We start from the raw sequence: 22388 nt of genomic DNA on the forward strand, positions 1-22388 counted from the left end.
TTGTGCTCATGACACGCTGGGTTTCTGATTGCGCAATGAAATGTCATTTGACTCAAGATGTTTGGTGCTTGTAAGGAAAGCTGTTCCCGAGCCAAACCACTCCTTCAGGGTGCAGACAAGGGTTGCAGCACTGTGAAGGGTGGTTTTGTGAAGTGTAGGATCCTCAGTGAAATTACCCTGGGCCTCCCCACCCAGGTCCTCTGTTGTATGACAAAAAACAATATGCGTGACAGAATCTTAACTTACTGTCCCTGCTAAATTTAAACCAAAATTTTTCTTTTACCACCTAGCTGAGATCAGTCCCTTGTTGCCAAAACACCTTTTTCTCATCAGAAAAGAAAAGAATCCAAGACACTGAGTATTAAGTCATCATTTATAATTAATTTTCTTACAATTAAAATAATTTTCTGAAATCTTGCAGAGTTTGCTTGTTTTATATCAGGTTTTTAGACAGCACTTACATTATACATGATCACACTTGGAAAAGATTATTTCACCACATGTGTTTGCTGTAATTATTCTTTTGAGTGTGTTCCACTTGATTCTGTAAAACTCTGAATATGCCAGAGGAAATACCAAAGGTGAAGATATTGAATGCCACTAGTGTTACAAAAGATAAATAAGCTAAAAATGTTGACATGACAGCCTGAGATACCATGACAGGTTGTGGGTTGTCTCCACTCCAAAACTGCTTTCAAGCTCTGTTCTTTCCTACAGCAAGACAGGATGGGGAGGAAGGGATGAAATAAAATACTGAATGAAAAGAAAATATTTTTAGCTCTTACCAGCAAACTTTTCAACTCTAATCTGCTTTTCACCCCTTCTGCTGTTCAGACTCAGCAGGGACAGGAGAAGCAATCCAGCCTCACACTCGATGCAGCTGTGCTCCTGGCCCCCTTCAGCAGGTCCGTGTGTGTGCTGCCTGCCCTGAGAAGCACCTGGCCATGGTGGCCTGGGGGCAGAGAGCTCTTCCAGGAGGGAGCTGTCAGCAGCTACAGCCCAGGGAGCAGCAGATGCTTCTGTCCATGACAGTGCTTTTGTTTTTTCTTCTTGCCCTTTCATGTCCACCCCTTCACAAGAAGTGAGCAACTCCTCTGCAACAACCAGGGTCTGCTTTTGCACTTGGAGAAGCAAGGTTTGCATTTACCCTAGCTCCTAGACCATGATCATTGCCCTGATTGTCACTGCACCTTCCCATCTCTCCCAGTCTTACCAGCACATGCCAAAATAAGTCCAGCTCATCCTGCCTTTAAGTCCACAGCAGTGGCCACCCGATGTTTTGCAGCTGAGATAGAGAGCTTTCAGGCTGGTGTAACACAAATGCAGCATTCATTGTGGAGAAGAGGTCAGCATCTGCCTTTGGGGGCTGGTGTGGGTAACCCCCTGTCTGCAGATTCCTATTTCTGCTTTTGTACTTTCACCCCATCCTGCCCTGGTGTTTGTGATGGCCCTGCTGAAGGCTTGGCAGCTGTGGTTGGTTCTTTCTTTGTCTCTGTGGTTGGCTCTTTCCTCTTCTCTGAAGTCTCTTTTTTGCTTGGTGCCTCTGCTCTGCCTGTGTCTTGGCCACCGCTGTCGCTTGGCCACCACTGCTTGGCACCTGACGTTACCTGCATGGCCGGAGTGGGCTGAAGGGGCTCACTGCTCTTCTTCCACCTCCGGGCCCCCGACCATGTATTGAATTCATAGATTTTGCCGGTGACTTGCAAGGGAGAAAAGACAAGGAATTAAAATCATGACTACTTTAGCAGATTACGACATGACAGCTCTCCTCATGATGAGGCTGAAAAGGAAAACATGAAACACCTGGAAAAGCAGGCGAGTTTGGGAAGGCAGCCCTGAAATCTGCATTTCTGCAAGTGTGGTGCCCCGGAAGTTGTGGAGGCCGCTCAGTGGGGATGCTTTTCCATTAATACAAAAACTGGCTCTGCGCTTCAGAGAATAGGAATATTCAAAACAGGACCTTGTTATCATCCTAACCCTCCATCCGAATTACTGTGGGTTATTGTGGTCAGTGTAACAAACCCATACATAGCCCTTAGTTGTTATGACTTACTCTCCCCAAATTTATGCCTGTGGCTATGCTGGGAAAGGCCACCGTGTATGTGTGTGCCTATTTTTTCAAGAGGAGTTGCTTACTTGGTATAGCAAAACCTGCTAGGATCACAATACGCTGTGTATGTCTTCCAGACCACATCAGGTCATCTAGGGTGACACGAGGTTCAGAGATCTGGGATTCCCCATGGGTTTGAGCTGTACGCATTGTGTCACTGTTTTAACAAACTGATTTCCTCCTGGCCTGCTGTGAGTACAGTGAAATGAAATGCACTTTCTGTTTGTGCATGGGTATGCCTCCCTCAGATATACAAAATATTGTTAAGTTTGGTTTGTTTAGCACACGTTGCTACCTCTCCTTACTACAAAGATTTTTGGCCCTCTTCAGATTTTATGAGTAATTTCTACTTGGACACTAAAAGCAGATCTCTCCTCCCTCAGTTCATTCACTATCCAGAGAGAGGTGGAAAAATGCCCATCCATCCGGTGTGATTGCCTCATGGTCTGAATTACTGTCTCTTGCTAAACAGAGAGAATCAGGATCTGCAGTGGCACTGCTTGTAATTAAACACCATTAATATGAGACAAACAAGACTATTGAGGCCTGGAAAGAAACGGTGGTTACGTGTTACTACACGTTACAGTTTGTATCAGAATTAATGGTTTCTGACATATGAACACAATTTGAGCAATTAGAGATGAAACTGGATCCCTTCACGTGGTATTTTTTCTGAGTGCTTACCAGGCAGGCATGTTAAAGCAGCCCAGATCGGGCAGCAGTCCCTGACCAGCCCTCCTGACTGTATTCAACAGATGATATGCTGGGAATTATCAGATTTCATCTCTGAACTGCCAGCACTCAATCCTCTATGGTTTGGGACAAGTCATGGAGGGGAGAGGGAGGAGTGAGGAGCCCACAATTCTCTCCTGACCCCACAAAGCCGCGTTACATCTTAGTGCCTGTGGCATGTACAACGCAGGTGCTGTGGCTCTGGGGGGCAGTTTGGGTGGGCTCAGCTGGCCATAAGCCTGGTGTGGTTGGGTCTGCTGAGGAAGGGAACCGCCAGGTGCCCAGCTCTTGCACTGGCCTAGAGAATATCCACATTTAACATCTGAGAAACCCCGTTACACAGGCAAAAAGCAGGCACTTCTGGACGTCCCTCCAGAACCTCTTTATAAATAGCAGGTGGGCTTGGACTTGGCCCAAACCATCCTCAGGCAGCCTTGTGGATGAACTTCATTGCACAGTAGGGGCCCGTTTGTTCACCCAAATTCTACTGAAGTCCCTGCGCCTAGTGTTTCCTATTAGCTCACAGCCTCTAAGAGCCCAGAGACAGCTAATAAGAAACACGAGGTACAAACACTTGGGTGGAAATTTGGCTAGATGAATCTAAGCCTCGAAACAAGGCCAACTTTTTTTTTTTTTTTTTTTTTTTTTTTCTGGATAATTTGAGATCTATTGTTTCAGACCTATTTTCAGACATATTTGTTGAAGACCTATTTTGACCGGGTGTTTTCCACATTCTACCAACCCTTCCTCTCCATGTGGGCCCTCAGTCACCACAGCTGTATCTGAAAGCAGAATGGTCTTCTCTGTCCTTCCCAGCAAGAGATGCTCAAGCCTCAGATAAATAGCAGCGATGTGCTGTTCCTGCCTGGAGGAGGTTTGTGCAGGTGCCAGTAGCTCACCCACCCACCCTGCATCCAGGGAGAGGTTTTGGAGACAGACTCAGCACCCCTGCGGCTACATTAACCTGCTGGCCATTTCCCATGCATGGGGAGGTAAAACCACATAGCCCCAACAGCAGCAGGGCAGGAGGCTGGGAGCAAATTCCTCCTCGTCTCTCACCTCCTAATACCAGCTCCTCACACTCAGGGTTAGCAGAGCAGCAGTGAATAATCTGACCGGTGGATATGAGTGTATTCTACCATTAGAAATGTTACTAGGGCACTGTCTTGATTTTCACTATCTGTGAAATATAGCTCCTGCTCTCCTTGGAAACAGCAAATCTGAAATACGAAAAGCAAATGTCAAGCCATATTTAAGTCAACTAATCCAGTTTGTTTCCGGCCAAATATTCATATTCACTGTTAATTGCTTTTTATTACCTGGGTCTCTGGCTTCTCCATCAAAGACAGTGTTTAGCCTTGTCATTTTCTGTGAAGGGAGACAAAACGTGGAACAAATCCTGTGAATTAGTTAAGCAAGAAGGAGGAGCAGTGACTTGGAAATGCTGACCTACATGGATGGAGGCGTATATATGACCTGTATAGTGCATTCCTGTAGGCTGAGTTTAATCAAAACTGGCAACAAAGGCCATTTGTGGTGTAGGGTGTTGCTGCTAGATGTTCAAAGGAGAATTAATAAGGTCTAACATGCAAAATACCCCCACGTGTGTAAACCACAAGAGCTTCGCCTCCACCCAGAGGAGGCTTGGGAATCCCCTCTCCAAAGAACTTGGGGAGGGAGAGAGCACACTGCAGCCTTTATGCCATTACGGCTGTGAAAAAGGAAGGAGCCCCTAGATGTGGTATCTGGGAGAAAAATTACAATAATAATAATAGTAATAATAATAATAATAATAATAATCTATTACAATGGAAATAACTATGATCATACCACATGATGGGGGTCAAAACTAAACTTTTGTTTTGCTCTGAGGCTGGCAGTACTCACCAAAACCACTTCTTTCTTAGGTTTCCTCTTTCCTACAAGAAAGAAAATGCACATTGTAAAGAATCAGATTTTTTTGGACATTGATTATAGATATTAAAGTCAAGATTCCCCCCCAAAAATAGAGATTCTTAGTTCTCAGCTTCTTAGACATCTTAAGTGAGTCTTAATTCTTTTCAAAGGGTGATCCCTAACACTATTTGAAAGGCAAACATCTTCATAATGGTTTGGAGTGGCGATTCACAGTTGCCAATGACAAATTAAAAGTTGAGCCTTTAAAAGTCTTATTCCTTCAGTCATGAATAAATTACAATGGTTTCTTAAAACATCCTTCATAAATGATATGAACAGATGTAGAAATTCAAGTGTGTTCATTATTGAAACTTATTCACACATTTGCTCAGTGAATAATTCCTTTTATGCATGCCACTGCACTGCACACTGACACAACCAGAGTCTTCTTCAGGGGTGAGATGCCCCCACCCAGGCACCCAGCCAGCACAGGTCTGTGCACCACGTACCACTTCTTCAAGGTGTATGTTGAGGACTTGGGTGTTGTAGGGGCCTTGGACTGGCTATCTACTAGCAAACAAGTTTCACTTTGGGGGATATTTGAATTACAAATGTAGATTTTTCCCAAGAACGTTTGTACTTACTAAGCTTGTGCACTCAAACATGCATTTGGAGACAAAACAGGGAAGTGCTGCAGATCCAGTCAAGTCATATTCAGATTGAAGAACAGTTTGGTTATGTGTGAATTTACCACACTATTAACTCATCCCACATGCAAACAAACACAGCGGCAGTGCCACAGGCATCTCGACAGCATGGATTTGTGGATGATACCCAACTAGTTGCTATGATTTCTTCTTGTGCACTCCTTGCTGGTTTGTTTAATGTCCTTCCTTCAGAGGAAGCCACCAATGGGCTTTATGGCCAGACCTGCAATGCTCTGAAATGTTGCAGATGGGCCTGAACCTGAGCATCAGTGGGAACCTATTCTGTCTGACCTTTCCTGCCCATCATTTGGGAACCAGTTTTTCAGAAAGCACCAAGCAACCATTTTTTGGAAGCCGGCCAATGCTGAAAAGTCTCAGATTGGGCAACCAAGAGAACAGCTAGTTTTGTTGGGGTTTGTTAGTCACATGTTGTTGTGGTGTTTTTTTTTTCAAGCTGGGCAATACTGATTGAGAAAAGGCACGCCATGCTTGTCAGGGGAATGTTAATGGGATTAGAAGGAAGACTGCTTAAAGAACACCTGGTTTTGTGTATGTAACTTACGCCTCTGCTAAGTTATACAAACACCTTTACAAGCACCAATACTCGAATATAAATCTTCAGGAGTGTGTGATGAAATCAGGGGAGCAAATGAAAGGGATCGGAGAACAGGGAATTACAGTGGAGAGGACTCTCGAAGGTACTTTGGAGCAATAAGATTTTTTTTAACAGATAGCATATGAAATGCATGTGAAAAATACTGCAATTCTTTAGCATCCACACCAGAATAGTAGGCTACTCTAAACTTGGGTTTACCTAGTAGTTAATAGATCTGAGGACCAAAAGGACCATCTCATGGGCTGGCATCCCATTATCAGCCAGGGTGTTTGATCAGAGTACGTCTGTACTGGGCCAAATGTATTTGTCTAGAAATGGATTTACAAATTTTACACAGAACAGTAAACACAGTGTTGTTGAGAGGTATTAAAATATAGAAAAGAGGCACGCACCTGGATCATTTATCCTGTAATGAAAAAAAAAGAAAAAAAAAAAAAAAAAAAGATTAAGAAATGCACTTAGAAAACGTCATGCTTATGCCTACATAAAAGTATCATGCTTCATGCTCTTCCACTTGGCAAGAAGGATGAGTTTCCTTGAGTTCTGAGATTTGCTTGATTTGTTTGTTTTATGCTTTCCTTTCACTAAATGCCTGCATCATTTAACACTGCTCCCAAACAGGAAAACAGCCCTGAGCATTTTGCTAGCACATCTCCAGGAAGGGATGATAGTAAAAAGATACAGACTTATTGATGATAGCATTATGGATTTATGTAATCTGGAAAAATGTATTTTCAGACATTCTCATCTTGTTCCATCCTTGGAGGAAGGTCAATTTTTTTGATCTGCGGTGCTCAGATAATACTTTTTAAAACATTTGAAAGATTGTAAAGGTATTTGAAAATATAAAAATTGCTTTTTAATGGAAGAGCCTGCTCCCAATGAATCACTTGCCCTATTAATAAATAATAACAATGGCCGAGCTATATGCTTCTAGATTCATTTGTCATTTTTATCATGAATTGCTAAACTCCTTGCACACACCATTTGAATTATAATCACAGTCATATATTACTTCTTTACATTTTCTACAATTTCTAAATTTAACTTCAAATCCTGAGAATATTTACAGAAATCCTTTTTAAAGCCCAGCCCGCTGACAGAGCTGCTTATCTTTGCTTTTGTGACAATGCCAGTTTATAGGCACTTGGACTCCCAGCAGTGATCTCTCCCCACACTGAACCAGAGCTGTTCCCAGGTGCTTCCATGGCTTTTGCCAAAAAAGAGCACTTAGAGGTGCCATGAGGCTTTATGGGCCAGAGCCTTGCAGCAGGCCTGGGTAACACTGCAGGGAATCTGCAGAATCTTTGCCAGAACACAGAATTTGGCATTCGCGCCAATGTTTGGAAAGATCTCAGAGCTCCTAGGCTGAGAGGGAGGAATATGCAAGTGGTACCTGCCTGGATGGCAGCGCCCTTGCAGTGGGCAGCGGGGACATTTGTGTTTTTGCTCAGCACAGTCAGGCACGGATTCCAACAGGGCCTTACAAGCTTAGCTGCTGTTAGAGGTCATGACTGTTAATTCCACTGTGACCTTTAGCTAATGCTGAAGTATTAGCAAATCCGTGAAAAAAAAAAAAAATCCATGGACATTTTTCCTTCATTTCTTAACACCAAATATTGCTGTAGCCAGTAATTGCATTTACTACAGCAGAGGGCATACCGCCATAAAGCATTCAAAGCACAGATTTTGTTACGGCTGAAAAGGCTGAGCTCTCCCTGCCTGTGCCAGGGGCTCCCTGGCATGACACCCAGGAGGACTCACAGAGGAGCGCCGTCTGCCTTGTGCGCTGGAGGGCAGTGGGTGCGGAGCCAGGTGGCCAGCAGGAGCCCCAGGTACCCCAGCAGTCCCAGGAGCAGCAGACCGCCGAGGGTGATGATGAAGGGCACGTACCACGCCGAGTCAGAGTAGAGATTTTCCTTCCTCGTCACCAGAGTAAAGCCAGGCTTTTAAAACAAGATAGGAAACATTTCTCAACGCTGCATTCTTGTAAGGTTACCGACACCGACGGCACCGTTCATCTGGCTGAACTTCTGCACCCAGGCACCTGGCCCAAGCTTGCCCCAGGGCTCTGCAGATGATCGGCAGAGGAAGATAGCGTCTGCTGGAGAAGTGATTCACCCCACGTACCTCTCTGCTGGCTGCCGAAGCAGCTCAGATGGCTGAGATAGGCCACCGAGATCCTGGGCAACCAAAGGCAGGTGAAACGGAGCCCACCCACAATGCAAAAGCTGGTTCCAGATGGTGTTTCAATGTCTGATATTAAAATAGGCGTGCCATGGTGGGGTTGAAAAGCCTCAGATTGCCTGAGAAGCTGTGAGTGCACTGTTGGAGGGTTTGGAAGTTCAGGGAATACTGCCATTACCAAGATAATGGCTTCTTGTTACCTAAGGCAAAACTGGAAGTAGGTCATCTGCACTGCAGCGATCATTCGGCCCCCTTCATAAAAGCAGTTGAACCCTGAGGAATTAGGTTATTGTATAAAATAAATGAAACTTATTTTTTTGCCCTGTGATTTTCTCCAGAAGGGAAAACCACACTTCCTGAGCAGTCGTGATCTCCCACATCTTCTGTATGCCATGAGACACAGCTCTGAGCTGGCAGGTCACTAGCAGCTCATTCATTAGGGTCCCGTCATGAAACTGTCTTTATATGAATTAGAAATTACTTGATTGCTCTACCTGGGTCAATACATGGTGTGGTTCTATTCATTTCAATCATCTACCAACGTTCTTATTAAATTTTCTGTAAGACATTTATCATCACATTGTGTATGAAGTTCAGTAAGGGTATCTATTTGTTTTCCACCTAGGGACACCTTTGAAGTAACTTATTTAGCCTTGCAAAAATTGACAGGTAGCTGAAGTGGGTAATATCAGTCACTATTAAAAGGAGACGTTTAAAGTGAAGAGCTGTCAGTGTCCATTGCCAGTCAGTTGTGCTGGGCATACCAAATCCTTACACAAAGGCTAAAATAATCTTAAGATCACCACCACCACTCCATCCTCATTGGGACTGAAGTCACAAGTGGCTTTTTGGAACGGGGCTTCCTGTCAGTGCACTACCAGCATGACAGCATCCCAGTCGTCAGGTTGCTACACTGAACCCAAGTAATGAGCAGCGATGGGAGAAGGTGCTGAAATGGAAGTGCTCTTCTGGAAAACAGTCTGAAAATGGGAGGCTGATATCTCTGGGCAGGCCGATTGAACACTGAGGTATGTGGTCTGTACTGTCTGTGGTTGTAGTAAAGCATGGGAAAAGAAACATGGAATAAGTCTCGTTATTCAGCTTAACTTTTCATTCCTTCATCAAGCAGGGGGGAGGAGAAGGCTGCGAAAAAGCCATTTATTCCTTCCAAACAGAGCATTAGATGATAATTGGGTTATTAATCAGTCTGCAAGTCTGGATTTAAGCACTTTCATAGCAAAGCTTCTGGACTTGCACGTGCTGTTTGGAAGATCCCCTGACTCTGGCTCAGTTACTAGCCTACCCTGGCACATTTGGGCAGTTTTACAATAAACAACTATTTTACCCCTTGAATATCCTAATATTTTCCTTCCTGCATGCAATGGAAAAAAGCTAATGCCATCTGCAGGCAGGAAGAAAATGCATGGACTCTGGATGATGAAGATATGATGAGACAAGGGATGAAGGCAGCGATCAGCACAAGGATGGAGGCAGGCTGCTCTGCACCCACCAGGCTGTGCTGCTCCAGCAGGCAGGAGGAAAGCAAGCTCTGCTTGTGTCCTGCAGCACCCTGAGGGAAATTGGCTCCAGAGCAAAACCATTGAGCCAGAGCTTGCCTGGGATGGATGTGCCAAGGAGCTGGCTATGTCAGTGGGATGCAGGTGCACAGCTCCACAGGCTGATCAGGGTGAGAGGCCAGGTCCCAGACTGGCTGCCAAAAGCTTTGCAGGCTTCCCCCGCTCAGCTATGGACCACCATGCGGACAGGGAGCTCTGGAAATACCCATCCCACCCATCTGGCTTTGCCTGTCTGAAACCTGCTGAGAACTTGGGATGTGCACAACTGCTTCAGTTCCTGACAGGCAGCTTGAACTTTTACATGAGGGTGACCGAGGGATGGAAAAATGGCCCTTGCAAATGATAATGATTTCTTGTTGTCATCGTTGTTGCCTATTTTGACTTTGGTAGGCACAGAGTAATTCATCCCACTGCTAAAGAAGCAAACAGAAGTGCAAGGACACCGGAGTAGCGAAAAGCAAAAATAAATAAATAAATGAAAGAAAAAGGAGGCTGAGCAAAATGCATGAGGTAATTTTAAGGTTCCAGGCAAAGGTTAACCCCTACACTTTCGTTATTAATAAAGCTGCCAAAATCCTTAACTTTCCAGTTACATGGTAATGGCAGAGTGCCTGGTGCTTGGATACTCACCCTTTTTGTTTTAGAAACTAAAATACAAAACAGATGTTACAAATCTTTACCAAGAATCTTTCCTGACCCCGAGCATATCTACAACCAGTGGCTTCAATGTAAGAACACAAGGCTCAACACTTCCCAAATGTGGACCCCCTGTTGTTTTTTGCTTTCCTTTTGCATACATCTACCCTCTTTTCTTCATTCCCATGGCAATTAGCCCATAAAAGAACTGCAGAATTGAGCATAAATTTGAGTGAACTTACCGTGGTGGTAATGGCAGTTGTTGGGTTTGGGATAACCCTGATGCTTAAGGACACTGTACCAGTTTTAACTAGGTGTGTAGCTTTGTCCCTGGCAGATAGTAAATTGTCATCTGTTATATAGACACGCAGCCTGTAAATCCAGCTTTTATCAAGTCCGCTGTCATAGTCAAACCTAGATGCAAGAATCAGCTGAGATGTGTTGGAGCCAGCACTTGGTGAAAAGGTGAAATGATTGTTCACATTGCCTGCAAGTGATAACAGTGAATAAATAAATAAATGAAAACAACAAAAAAAAAAGGAAGAAAAGTGAAAAACAATCCCACATTAAAATAAATGCACGAAGCAAACAAAAAGAGCAGTTTCTGTTGATGAGTTTTTATGGATCATTTTACACCTGTGTGGTGTAAAAGCACCAGATGTACTTTGGTTTTGCTTTTGTTGCCCTGTAGAGCTCCAGAGTTGAGGTGACATTGAAGGCCATGTCCACCATCCAACATACAATAGACCATGGGCTCTGTCTCAAAGGCCCACTGCAAGGCACAGAGCACATCTGTGTAGCCAAACCTTTGAACCTTCACTCCATAGGGCCCATACACAGTGCACTGGGCAAGGTCTTAGGTTCCTCAGCAATGCCCAGATCTCTCTGTAAATGTACTGCTTGGCACAGACCAAAATCATGCCAGCAACCACACTTAAAGTTTCAGCAGTGTGTGTCAATAACCTCAGCAACAACAACAAATGAAATTTCCCCAAGAGAGAGTGTTTCCTTCTTTATGAAGCCAAATGTCAGTCCACACTGTAACAGTTCTCCAGATGCAGTTGATTATTAGGTTCAAGCCTAATATATTTTTATAATGTGGTTTTAATGCATAGGGCATGGAATTAGGACATGCAGGTTTGCTCAGTTACTTACCATCATCTGATTATCATCACCTAAGGGTGAGGTATGCAGAGTAACAAAAGCCACCACAGTTTCTCAAGATTCACTCAACTATAATTGGAAGTTAAATTTGACCATGAAGATCTTTCTAGCTCATTCTACTAAAGTCCTTCTCAATTATGCAGTCCGTTGCCAATTAATTAATGTGGTAGGCAATCCAAACTTGCAAGGGCATCATTCTAGGTGGCAGCATCCATAGCCAACTTATAGAAACATCTCTTTTGGTAATCAGCAAAATAATGACGTGAAACTTGGGGATCACAATTAGCTCTCCGTGAGAAGTAGCACTTAAACTGTGCTAGACTTCTATTTACAAATAAAACTGAACCATGTGTTTAAGAATTTGTGCACTGCTCCCAGCCCACATGCTATGACACAGTACCTTCTTTAATGAAGTAACGGAAAGACCTGGGATCAGAATCGCGATCTTGACATTGAATCCTGAAGCCATTTACATTGGTCCCAGCTGATAAACTGACTGGGATTTGAGATGCATAGAAATTGGGTGAACAAACTGGTTCTTCATCATTTACATCTAAAACATTCACAGTTACCTGAAAGAAAAGAGTAATAGCTAGCTGAATTTCCTCTACTGTGCTGAAGCAGAATTTTATTAACTTCAGAAGCTATTTCACTTTGCCCCTTTTGCTCTTCTGGTCAACCGCAGTTGAAGAGCAATGACCCTCCTTTCCACACTGGATTCTACCAGAAAATGTCTGTGATCATTTGACCTTCGCTTCTTGTGATTGGCAATCTTTTGTTACAGTTTTCTTAACTTGAAGCATGTTCCAAAACCACAGGGATTTCAATCTGATGTGGCTGATCATTTGAATTACCTGAAGTGTGTCATAGTAAGAATGAGAATTAATAATAGTACCAGACATTCATTAAACTTCCTTTCAAATGTCTCAAATTGCTTCACAGACATTAGCTAGGCTTCTTAGCATAGTTAATAATAATTCAGAATATGATCCATGAAAGGAAGGAAGACTCCTTATAGACTGACCATGCCAGTATGAGAGAAATGCTGGTAATGGCCTTTCTAAACCCCCTCTGACTCACCCCATAAAAACACAACTCTGATGGACTGAAACAAAATTCTTATGTTACACTGATCATTTTGCAGTGAAAAAAGGTCACATATAAAATCATAAGTATGTCTGAGCGCCATAGGGGCACTACATGAAGTCCAAAAAAGACTCAGTACTAGGCATGGATACAGTTAGGCTCTGCTACTTGGCCTCAAGACTCTTTCCTTTTTCTGTTTTCTGGTACATATGTAGCCATAAGGAATACCTTAAATTGGGTAGGGCACAGAAAACAATTTTATTTATCTGGAAGACAAGGAAGAAAGACTGAAAGAAAAAAAAGAATTAAAAATATAAAAATATTACTTTAATCCATTTTGTAAGAAACGAATCAAGACAGTAAGCACCATCTCTTTCACCTGACCAATATACAGTCCTGTGCAGGACTTGCCTTTTACAGACCAAAAGTGGTTTGCCCAACGTCTTACTGCTCTTGTCAAGGAGAGAAAAGCATAGATAAAGGGGGAGAAGTAGACTGGATTTACTCACAGATGCTGTTGCAGTCTTCTCCTGGTCTGAGGCCTGCACTGTGAAAAGGTGTTTCTGAGTTGTTTCATAGTCTAATCTAGCCAAAATCTTCACATCTCCATTAGTTGGGCTGATCCAGAATATATTTGTGTAATCTCTGGTACCTCCTCCAGCTACAATGGAATAAGTGATGACACTGGGTGGCCAGTCTGCATCACTGGCATGCACTTCTCCAATTCTGGATCCAACTAAGAGGAAGAAAATCCATATTTCACTAACATTTTAAACATAGAGGAAAAGGAAGTACAGATTGCTTGTTCCTACAAAAGCTTGATGAAACCGTAACTACACATTTGTTTTAGAGTATTTTTCGCCCCAAAGAAGTAAAGCATAATTGTAAGAAATACCAGTTTACCGTGTTGTGTTATGGCTCCCCCACGTATAGGCTTGCCTACTAGCAATAAATACCGGAATGCAAGGAGTCTGTAGAGAAACACAGCAAAAGTGCTCTGGTGGCAAGAGCCACCCCAGAGCCATGCACTGACACAAAAATTACTGCCTTGCAGCAGCCCAAGCACTAGACTCTTTGTCCTCCCTCAGAAATAATTGCTGCTCCTCCTTCTGGGGTGTTTAAAGGGTGGTTTGAATCACCTCTGCATGGAGCATTTATGAAGCAAGCTACAAATGACAGTGCTGTAAACTGTGGGAACTACGTTGGGACTGTGCACACCCGTCTCTGCAGACTTGATTCAAGATCTGGGCTCAGGTCTTGCCAGCTCAGCCCAATTGCTGAGCGACCACTGTGTGTCTCCTGCTCCTTCCGTAGCCCTCCTTGTTTTCCTGTTTTACAGGAGCCAGTGCTGTCAGTGTCCCTCTGCCAGGCAGACCTCCCCTGGGAGCTGGTCACCCTCAGCCTCCCCGGTGTCCCCAGCTCTGTCCCAGGCTGCACATTCCCACAACAGATGCATTTCCACCACATTCTTCAGCGACCAACGACGGCTTCTCCAGAGGGCACGCAGGAGTGATTTGTGCAGGCCTGCAGACCCTTAGCAGGATCCCCCTGACCAGGGGAGGAAGAAAACAGAGCTAAGGGCTAGGGCTGGAGATTTGGGCCTGCTCCTTGGCCCATGACAAGGGAGAGGAGGTTGTGGACAGGACAGCAGGGCTGTTTGAAATATGCTTTTTTCCTGTCCCCCCAGGGCATTAAAGCACCACAGAGACCCACAGGTCTGCTGACCACAGGCACAGCCGCCTTCACCCGTGCTTTGAGCCTGTGCTGGCCATAATCATTTGGTGTGTTCAAGCAGGTACTAGGTTATCTGCCTGCTGTGTGATGCAGTTGCACACCTTCCTTGTTGGTTGGCCATTGGGACAGGTTTCTGAGTAATACCAGCCCGGGGCAGTGGTGGACGTGCTGCTGTTCAGAAGGGCCTGGCAGGCTGGAGCAATAGGTCAACAGGCCTTAAGGAGCTCAGCACAGACAAATGTAGATCCTACCCCTGGACCAAAACAAACCCGTGCACCAACACAGGCTGGGACTGACCGAGCAGGACCCCAGGCCCTGGTGGACAAGTTATTCATGAGCCACCACATGCTGGGCTGCATTAATGAGTGTGTTACCAAGATGTGGTGAAAAGTGACCACTCCCTTCTCTTCAGCACTCATAAAGTCACAGCTGGAGACCTGAGACCAGTTTGGGGCCCCAGGTAGAAGAGACACTAACAAACTGGAGTAAAGCCAGGGGGGATTAAGACAGCATGGAGCAGAGCCCAGGAGGCAGGAGGAGAGGCTGGTGGCACTGGGGTTGTGCAGGCCAGAGGAGGAACGGTGAAAATGGAATTTAGTTACTTTACCCCATTACCTAAAAGTCAGGCACAGGGAAGATAGAGATTCACCATTCTCAGGAGGGAACCATGAAAGAACAGGGAATGGGCACAGGTGGTAACATGGGAAATTCCAACTGTGTACAAAGAAAAATTATCTGGAATGAAAGTTGGTCAGCTGAAGCAAGGGCTTAGAGAGGCTGTGATGTCTCCACTGGTGGAAATTTTCAAAATTCGACTGGAACCTCATCCCCTGAGCAACACGGCCTAATTGTGAAACTGGTCCCACTTTGAGCAGGAGTTGGACTTGAGACCTCCAGAGGTCCTTTCCAACTTCAGTTTTTCTGTTACTGTGGAAAGTCCAGAATGAGGATCAAGATTTATCCAGCTTATATCCAACAGATGTCAGATTTTATTCTCAGCCTACAGAAGGAAGCCAATGCATCAGGTCATATGAGGGAGAAGATGAAGCTGGGGAAGATGCCATTCCTGTGCCGACCCCTCTGCATGCCAAGCAGTACAGCACAGAGTAGGCTGGTGGTCACATCTGGCATATGAGGACTACCAAGAAGGAAAGATGCTGCCCCACAAACTTAAAATGCAGGGCTCATCGAGGAACAGGAATGGCACTGAGGTGGGAGTCAAGCACATGAACCTTTTCAAATTCAGTTGCAACAGATTTAAGGCCACGTTTGCAGCAGTTGGTCCTGGGTTGTTGTAGGAATGGACAGGACCTTGTCTCCAGTATGAGAAGCTGCACTGGCTGGTGGAGCACGTGCTCCTCATCTAAGCATCCCTATCCCACCCCACCTCCAGGACGCCTGCTGCACCTGAGGTGAGCCGGGTCTGAAGGGACAGTGGAGTGACAGTCTCACACCATCTCTGGGACAAGGCTCTCTCATCTGTGCCATGGTCTACAGTGTTGTTGTTTTTTTATACCATCATGATCCCTCCAAAAGGCTAATTTAGCAAGAGCAGAAAGACGGTCTAAAACAAGAAATCTGAGTTCAGTTCCTGGCTCTGTCACAGATTTCTTGTGCAATTGCTGAATTTGTCTGTGTCTCAGTTTCCATCTGTACAATTGGAGTTCTTGCCAGTTTTATCTATTTAGGGTTACTAGGTGGTATACTGTGAGACCCCAGTCAAAGTGGAACTTTGAGGCGTTCCCCTTATTCAAAGAAATGAAAATACATTTGGAGCAAAAATATATTTGTCAGCATGACAACACTATTTCTATCATGTAGGTGCTACTTACTGTACCTTTAGTAGTTTCTCGAACATTAAATTCATATGATAAACTATCGAAGACTGGGAAAAAATCATTCACTGGCTTTATCCTGATGTAAATGTAAATGATGTCTGGAAATATAACAGAAGATTAAATCATAGTTAAGTATGGCTGTGAAATTTTCTCATGCATATATTCAAAATACATATGGTATTCCTCTCTCCATGCTGTTACAGCACAGGAAAATATCAAAAAAGTGTAAAAGGGATACTTGCTTGAGTAGTGAGGAGAGGCAATATCTTGCACTCTGACAGTTAAAGAATAAACTTCAACTCCTAGATTAGCTGGGTTTTCTAAATCAATACTTCCAGTCATCTAAATTAAAAAGAAACACAATTGTATTTACACTTTACACATAAAGTCACAATACACATGATGGCAATTAGTTTTTTCAGCATTCTGTAAGTGTGGCCTCCCTCTTGACTATGTAGAATTGCCCTGCAGGAGTAATATAGGCTATAAATCAATTACAGGATTGAATTTCAAGCTTTTTCTTTACGTTCACGCTTTGGTGTCTCTTGGCAATTCAAAACTCTTTCCTTCTGCCAACAAAATATCTTCCTCTTAAGTGCAGGAAGTTATATTGTTTGAAGGATAAGGTCTTGGCCTCTTACCTAGTTAGTTCAAAGTGTATCTAATGAGCTGGCTATTTGCTGTGCCCTTTGTTGGCTCAGTAAGAATCTGTGATTGCTAAATAGCAATAGTTACTCCTTGAGCTCATGCCTGCAGACCTGTATTATAGGTATCAGGTTCGGCTACAACTGTTTGTCCAGGAACCAAGTAGCTACCAAGCAGTGGCTCACACAGAGATTTAAATCCTCATCTCCTGAGCTCTGTCTCTCTGCAGGAGCCTCATAAACTCTGGGGCAGAAGCACTAAAGCACAGGCATCCACTGTTTATTGTCTGTAGGGAAACTCCTGGAGGGATGGGACACTTCAGATAACCTGTTACGTTACACAAACATGGTAATCGAAAGGCTGACAACAATCATGTCCTGTGCAGCAAAGTAAACTCTCTTTTTTTTTGTGTTGGTAGATGAAGCAGATAAGGACAATGGTCATCAACATTTATACTTCAGATGAGAAATCAAAGTAAACCATACAAAATTATTTTACTGCTCCTGTAGCACCCTTGTCCCTTAGGCAGAATGCCTTTCTATTCGCTAATTTTTGTGATGCCTCCTTTTTCCTGTACTTGTCTGTGGTTCTTTTTAAATTAACAAAGCAACCACCACTGCACTTGTCCAGCAGCTGGTGGGGGTTCTGGCAAATGCAAATATTGCAGCAGCTATTAGCATAAGGAAGCCATGTTTTGACACGCAAAATCACACACGTGCAAATCCCACCACACTTTGGTGAATTTTTATCACACAAAGTGGTTTTACAATTCTGACCAAGGAAGCTGGGAAGCAGTTCCTATGTTTGGGATTTCTCAAGTATTTTGCTTCTTCTTGCTGAAGACCAAGGATCTTCCATGGTCTGTCATGAATAAATGGGTATGAAGCAACATCAGATTTCTCTGCTTATTTATCTCAAAGCTGGTGTCTCATACCACCACTACCCCCAAATCTTTTTTTTTTTTTTTTTTCAGTCATATCTAGCACTTTGATTTAAAATGGGAGAAGACAGTTTTCTGTTCACCAAATTCTGTAGAATCCATAGAAATCATCCTACCAAATGGTACGTAGCTCACATCTAGTCAAAACAGCCATTCTCCCCATCTCACTCCACTGTGACATGAATTACAGTAATTCTGTTTTCGTTTTCAGACAACAAAGTAAGAAATGACTTAGTGATATTTCATAAGTTGCTTTCCTAATGAGACAATCTAGCATAAAGCCACAAATGACTGACCACAAGTCTTCCGGACCCAGTAGACTCCAGAGCAAAGTTATTGCTTCCAAAACCAGATAATCCGGTGAAATTAAATAGATTGTTTGGTACATCAACATCAATATCTTTACAGTAATTTCTGAGATCAAGAAGAAATGTTCCAGCAGTTGTATTTTCATTTATCTCTTTCCTGTTTAAAAGAAACATGTTTCCCATCAGAGCTCCTTATATTTCTCCCCTTGAACTCTTCATATATTACATGCCAAAACATTGACTTCCATTTATTTTCTAAGTGAAATCCTAGATCTAAATAGACAACAGCTGATGAAGCAACCTAGAATCTGAACCATATGCTGTGGTGGATAACAGCCCTGTGTGATGGGCAGGACACAAACATTTAGCCAGACCCAAACCAAAAACTTGGAACTCCGCTTCACTTCAGAAGCTGCCACGAGATCTTAACGTTCAAGATTACTAATTAGTAATTAGTTCAATTACTAATTAGTATTTTAAAATGTCTTTACAACACTCATTTCTTCAGTGTGTTATGTTTTTCTGAAGAGAACCTCATTCTTTTCTCCTTAACTAATACCTGGACTGTTTGGTACTTTGTGAAGCTAGCGTTTCTGTCCCTGCTGTTGGCAGTGAGGGTCCCCGTGATGCACATGATGGAATTGGGAACAGAAGGTGTTGATTTCTTTTTTTTTAATCAAGAGGATTAAGTACAAAAAACAAACAAACAAAGCAAAACAAAACAAACAAAAAAAAAAAAAAACGGAAGAACTAACTAAATGTCGTAATGTCATTAAGACCTGATGTTTTTTTTTTTTTCCTTGTGCAGAACTGTAGTTCTTTAGTTGATCTCATTTTCTCCCCAGAAAACTTTTGCTTCATTTAGATCAAAGTTTGAGCTCACTGGATAACAATGAGACTGTTCTGTTATTGTCATGGATGTTGTAACCAAGCAGTGCTCTAAAGAATTCATTTCTCTTCCTGCCAGTCCACAAAACTACGTGATTTAAATGCAAGACATTTATATTAGTTAGTGAACAAGCAGTTTAAACAGATACCCACTAACCAGGAATCCCTCACTGCAGAGGGTCTTGGCTTGAGGCACTGGATTTTTACCTGCAGAACAGACTACCACGTGTGCAGTTGAACTCTTTGAGCACTGCACTATGCAGCGCTGTGTACCCTGAAAGACTGCAGCACAGGCACATCAGACACTTCAGATGGACAATTTCTGTTGCTCAGTTTTGACCTCAGTATTTCTATAAAATGAAGATAATGTCATATCCTCATCTACAAACGTAAACCAGCTGATCATCACAAGGGTCTCAGAGAGTTCAGAGCCACTGCAAAAGTCCATGGCTAAATTACCATGTACAGAGGATACAGGACAAGAGGTGATCTGGACTCTGAAGACCTTACAGATTTCATGAGACAAACACCATGGAGGCCACTAGAAACAGATTCAGAAGAGAAGCTTAGAAATTTCAAAATAAAACTCCAGAACTGCCTGGCAAGCTTACCCTGGTGAGTGATTCCCCACAGTTTAACATAAAGTAAAAAGGGAGGAGCCTGGATCTGTATGGGTCAGAAAAGTAATTCTGTAAATCATATGGCTCTGGTACCCTAATGAATTTGGTATCTGAGAGAAAGATAAATACCGTATCTGACCATACAGAGATATTTTTAGCCCAAATTTCAGTTTGCACAAGTCAGAAAAGTGAACTTTCTGTCCTAAAGTACTTAGAGTGAACACTAACCTTCAAAGGCTAATGCTAAATATCCACTTGAACATCTAGCTGTAGGTCTGAGGACCCTAAATGATGTGCCCTAGACGTGTCACTGGGCTGGGACAACAAGGTGGCACTCAGGCAACAAGAGCCTCAATACCTGAAGGTAGAGGGGATGCATTCTGGTGGGTTGTCATTGATATCTTCAATAGTGATGATGATCTCCATTTCACTGGCGTGGCCACCACTGGGACTGTCCTCCACCCGCACTATCACTGAGATGTTAGGGTGGAGCTTCAGGGGAGGGACATCCCTGTCGAGTCTCCTGGTCACCTGCAGCACTCCAGTTGCTGGGCAGAAAGCAGCCAGAAGTTAGATACTCACCCTCAGGGAGACAGCAAAACTCATGGTGTACATGCGGAAGGATGGGAGAGCTCAGCAGACAAGTGGCGGACAAAAAATTATTCTGTTCTGTGGAAGTCATGGCTGGTTTAGTTATTTTTAAAAACAATACACGATGGCCTTGAAAATTCTGTGTAAGACTTTCATGGATAAATAACCATTGCTCAAAAATATACCAGTGGTGGCCTCAGCAGAGGCCTCAGATTTCCCTTACACTCTCAAAGAGGTAGGGCAAGTCAGAGTTGAGTGCACTTGCAGACCATCAAGGACAGTGAGCTGCTAATGCCTTGTTCTCTATCTAGTAAAATGGCTTCACTTTCTGGTGCTGTCATTCAAGCATCCTTCAGCACCTCTAAATCTACTCATACATCAACAGATCTGCTCTCAGCTTCTGCCAAGTGTTCTGGTCAGCCATGCAATTAATTTATTGTTGGTTTTTTTTTTTCACTTCTGTTAGCCTCTGTCCAAAAAAGAGAAGATTGTTCTGGCAGAGCACAATACTATTCCTAGAGTACTGAGGAGGTGAAGAACAGTTTGTATATCCTCTGCCTTTTGGGGTGCAATTAAGGGGGACAGTAGCAACATATGGCCAAAGGGCATAGGGAATCCAAAGCATAGAAAGATCATCTTGATCCCCCATAGCACTGTGCTGCATGGCATCTCTTACAGCTGTGATCAGCAGCTCTAAAACAATAGCAGGTGAGGGACAGAGCAGTCACTGAATGCCAGCCCTAGAAGGAAAATCTTCAGGTCAGTGGCATGTGCACCCCAGAGAACATAGAAACAGCACAAGAGAGGTAACTCTTTTTAATGGCCTTGCCTGGGGAAGGGCATAAATAGAGCCATGAAGCTGAGGTGTAGATTTGCTGTGCATCTCAGTGCTAGAGCAGATTTCAGGTAGGAGACAGCCAATTGTGGTCTAACTACTTGCAGCTGTTGCAAGAGCCCCAGAAGGACCGCAGAGATTAAAATCCTCAGAGATTAAAAAGAAGGCAGCTGATCTTACTTCCATGCAAGGGATCATCAACCTCCAGCCATACTGACTCCAGTCAGTATTTGTCAATAAGTCACTTTTGGTCTACTTTCTTTAAGATATCTTATTTAACCCTGTTCAGCTGATGGAAGAACTTGACCCTACAAACCTACCGAGAAACTCAGGCAAAATCATTTTTTGCTGTGTGGTGGGGGGTGTATTAGAAGATATGTTTTTTTTTGTCTTACATGGATTTATGGAGAAATATGGGACAGAAGACTGGATGCTGTAGAAAAGTCTGCTAGGAGAGTCTTCATCATCAGGATCTTTAGCTGTTATATTGGCAACCACAGTCCCTGGGCTTTGTTCCTCTGGAATCTTGTAGATTCTTTGTTTTCTACAAGAGAAAGCAAAATTCAGCAAAGGGCATGTCTGTGTTTGCAGGAGCAGCTGATCACAGACTTAGCCAAGCAGCCAGTTGTAGCAGCAGAGCCATGGCCACACTGGGCTGGGAGATGTCAGGGTAAATATCCCAGTCACTGGTTCTGCCAGCTGGACCTGTAGCAGTAGCTGAACTGGAATGTGGGCATAAAGCATGACAAAACCACACAACCAAGTGTCCTTCCCTTCCCCCTGCAACTTGTCACAGGAAAAGCAATTTGACTTTCACAGAACTGTGGAAGCTGAAAATGGAAGGGGCTGTTAAGTCATGCAGTTTGTCTCCCTGTAAAGCCACCAGCCTGTGAAGCCACTTGCTCTCATGCTGTCATTCTGCAAGACAAAAACAAAAATAGAAGCACTAATGCAATTAATTGTATTTTGGAATGAATGCTGGAGGCATCTGGGAGACAACAGTATTACTGAAAAGCTTGAGCTGGCCCTGAAGTAGGCAGAGGCAAGAGAGAGCCCTGCTGTGGGTGTCCCCCAGATGTCCTCATGATGTTGCTCCAAATTCTCTGCAACATCTGTCTGATTCATTTTACATGGAGAAAACGGTTCTTTAGTGCTGCTGTTTGATATGCCAGTGCTCCCAGATTTCCCATGAAGTTAGTGAATTTTACGGCCCAGGTACGGTCTGGCAGGCAATCGTGCAGGATTGCTTGTAATGGTTGCAGTTGCATGTTCACATGG

At 43.6% G+C, this 22388-nt stretch overlaps 1 protein-coding gene across 2 annotated transcripts in view; it reads right to left on the reverse strand.

Annotated features, from left to right (window-relative positions):
• Positions 1-355: 355 nt before the first annotated feature.
• CDHR3 (cadherin related family member 3) overlaps positions 356-22388 on the reverse strand; it is a 33112-nt gene continuing 11079 nt past the window's right edge. The window contains exons 7-19 of one of the 2 annotated variants that reach the window (XM_084503197.1): positions 21506-21654; positions 20043-20232; positions 18165-18333; positions 16526-16625; positions 16283-16381; positions 13221-13447; positions 12026-12197; positions 10704-10948; positions 7826-8007; positions 6454-6467; positions 4730-4761; positions 4162-4210; positions 356-1699 (exon numbers count right to left, since the gene is read on the reverse strand). In XM_084503197.1, coding sequence (XP_084359323.1) covers positions 1398-1699; positions 4162-4210; positions 4730-4761; positions 6454-6467; positions 7826-8007; positions 10704-10948; positions 12026-12197; positions 13221-13447; positions 16283-16381; positions 16526-16625; positions 18165-18333; positions 20043-20232; positions 21506-21654 — 1930 coding nt within the window. In that variant the 3' untranslated portion in view covers positions 356-1397. Of the gene's footprint in view, positions 1700-4161; positions 4211-4729; positions 4762-6453; positions 6468-7811; positions 8008-10703; positions 10949-12025; positions 12198-13220; positions 13448-16282; positions 16382-16525; positions 16626-18164; positions 18334-20042; positions 20233-21505; positions 21655-22388 lie in introns of both variants that reach the window. The other variant, XR_014686904.1, reaches the window with a different exon arrangement.

This window comes from Aythya ferina (genome assembly GCF_964211825.1).
Source record: "Aythya ferina genome assembly, chromosome: 1".
NCBI classification, from domain to species: domain Eukaryota; kingdom Metazoa; phylum Chordata; class Aves; order Anseriformes; family Anatidae; genus Aythya; species Aythya ferina.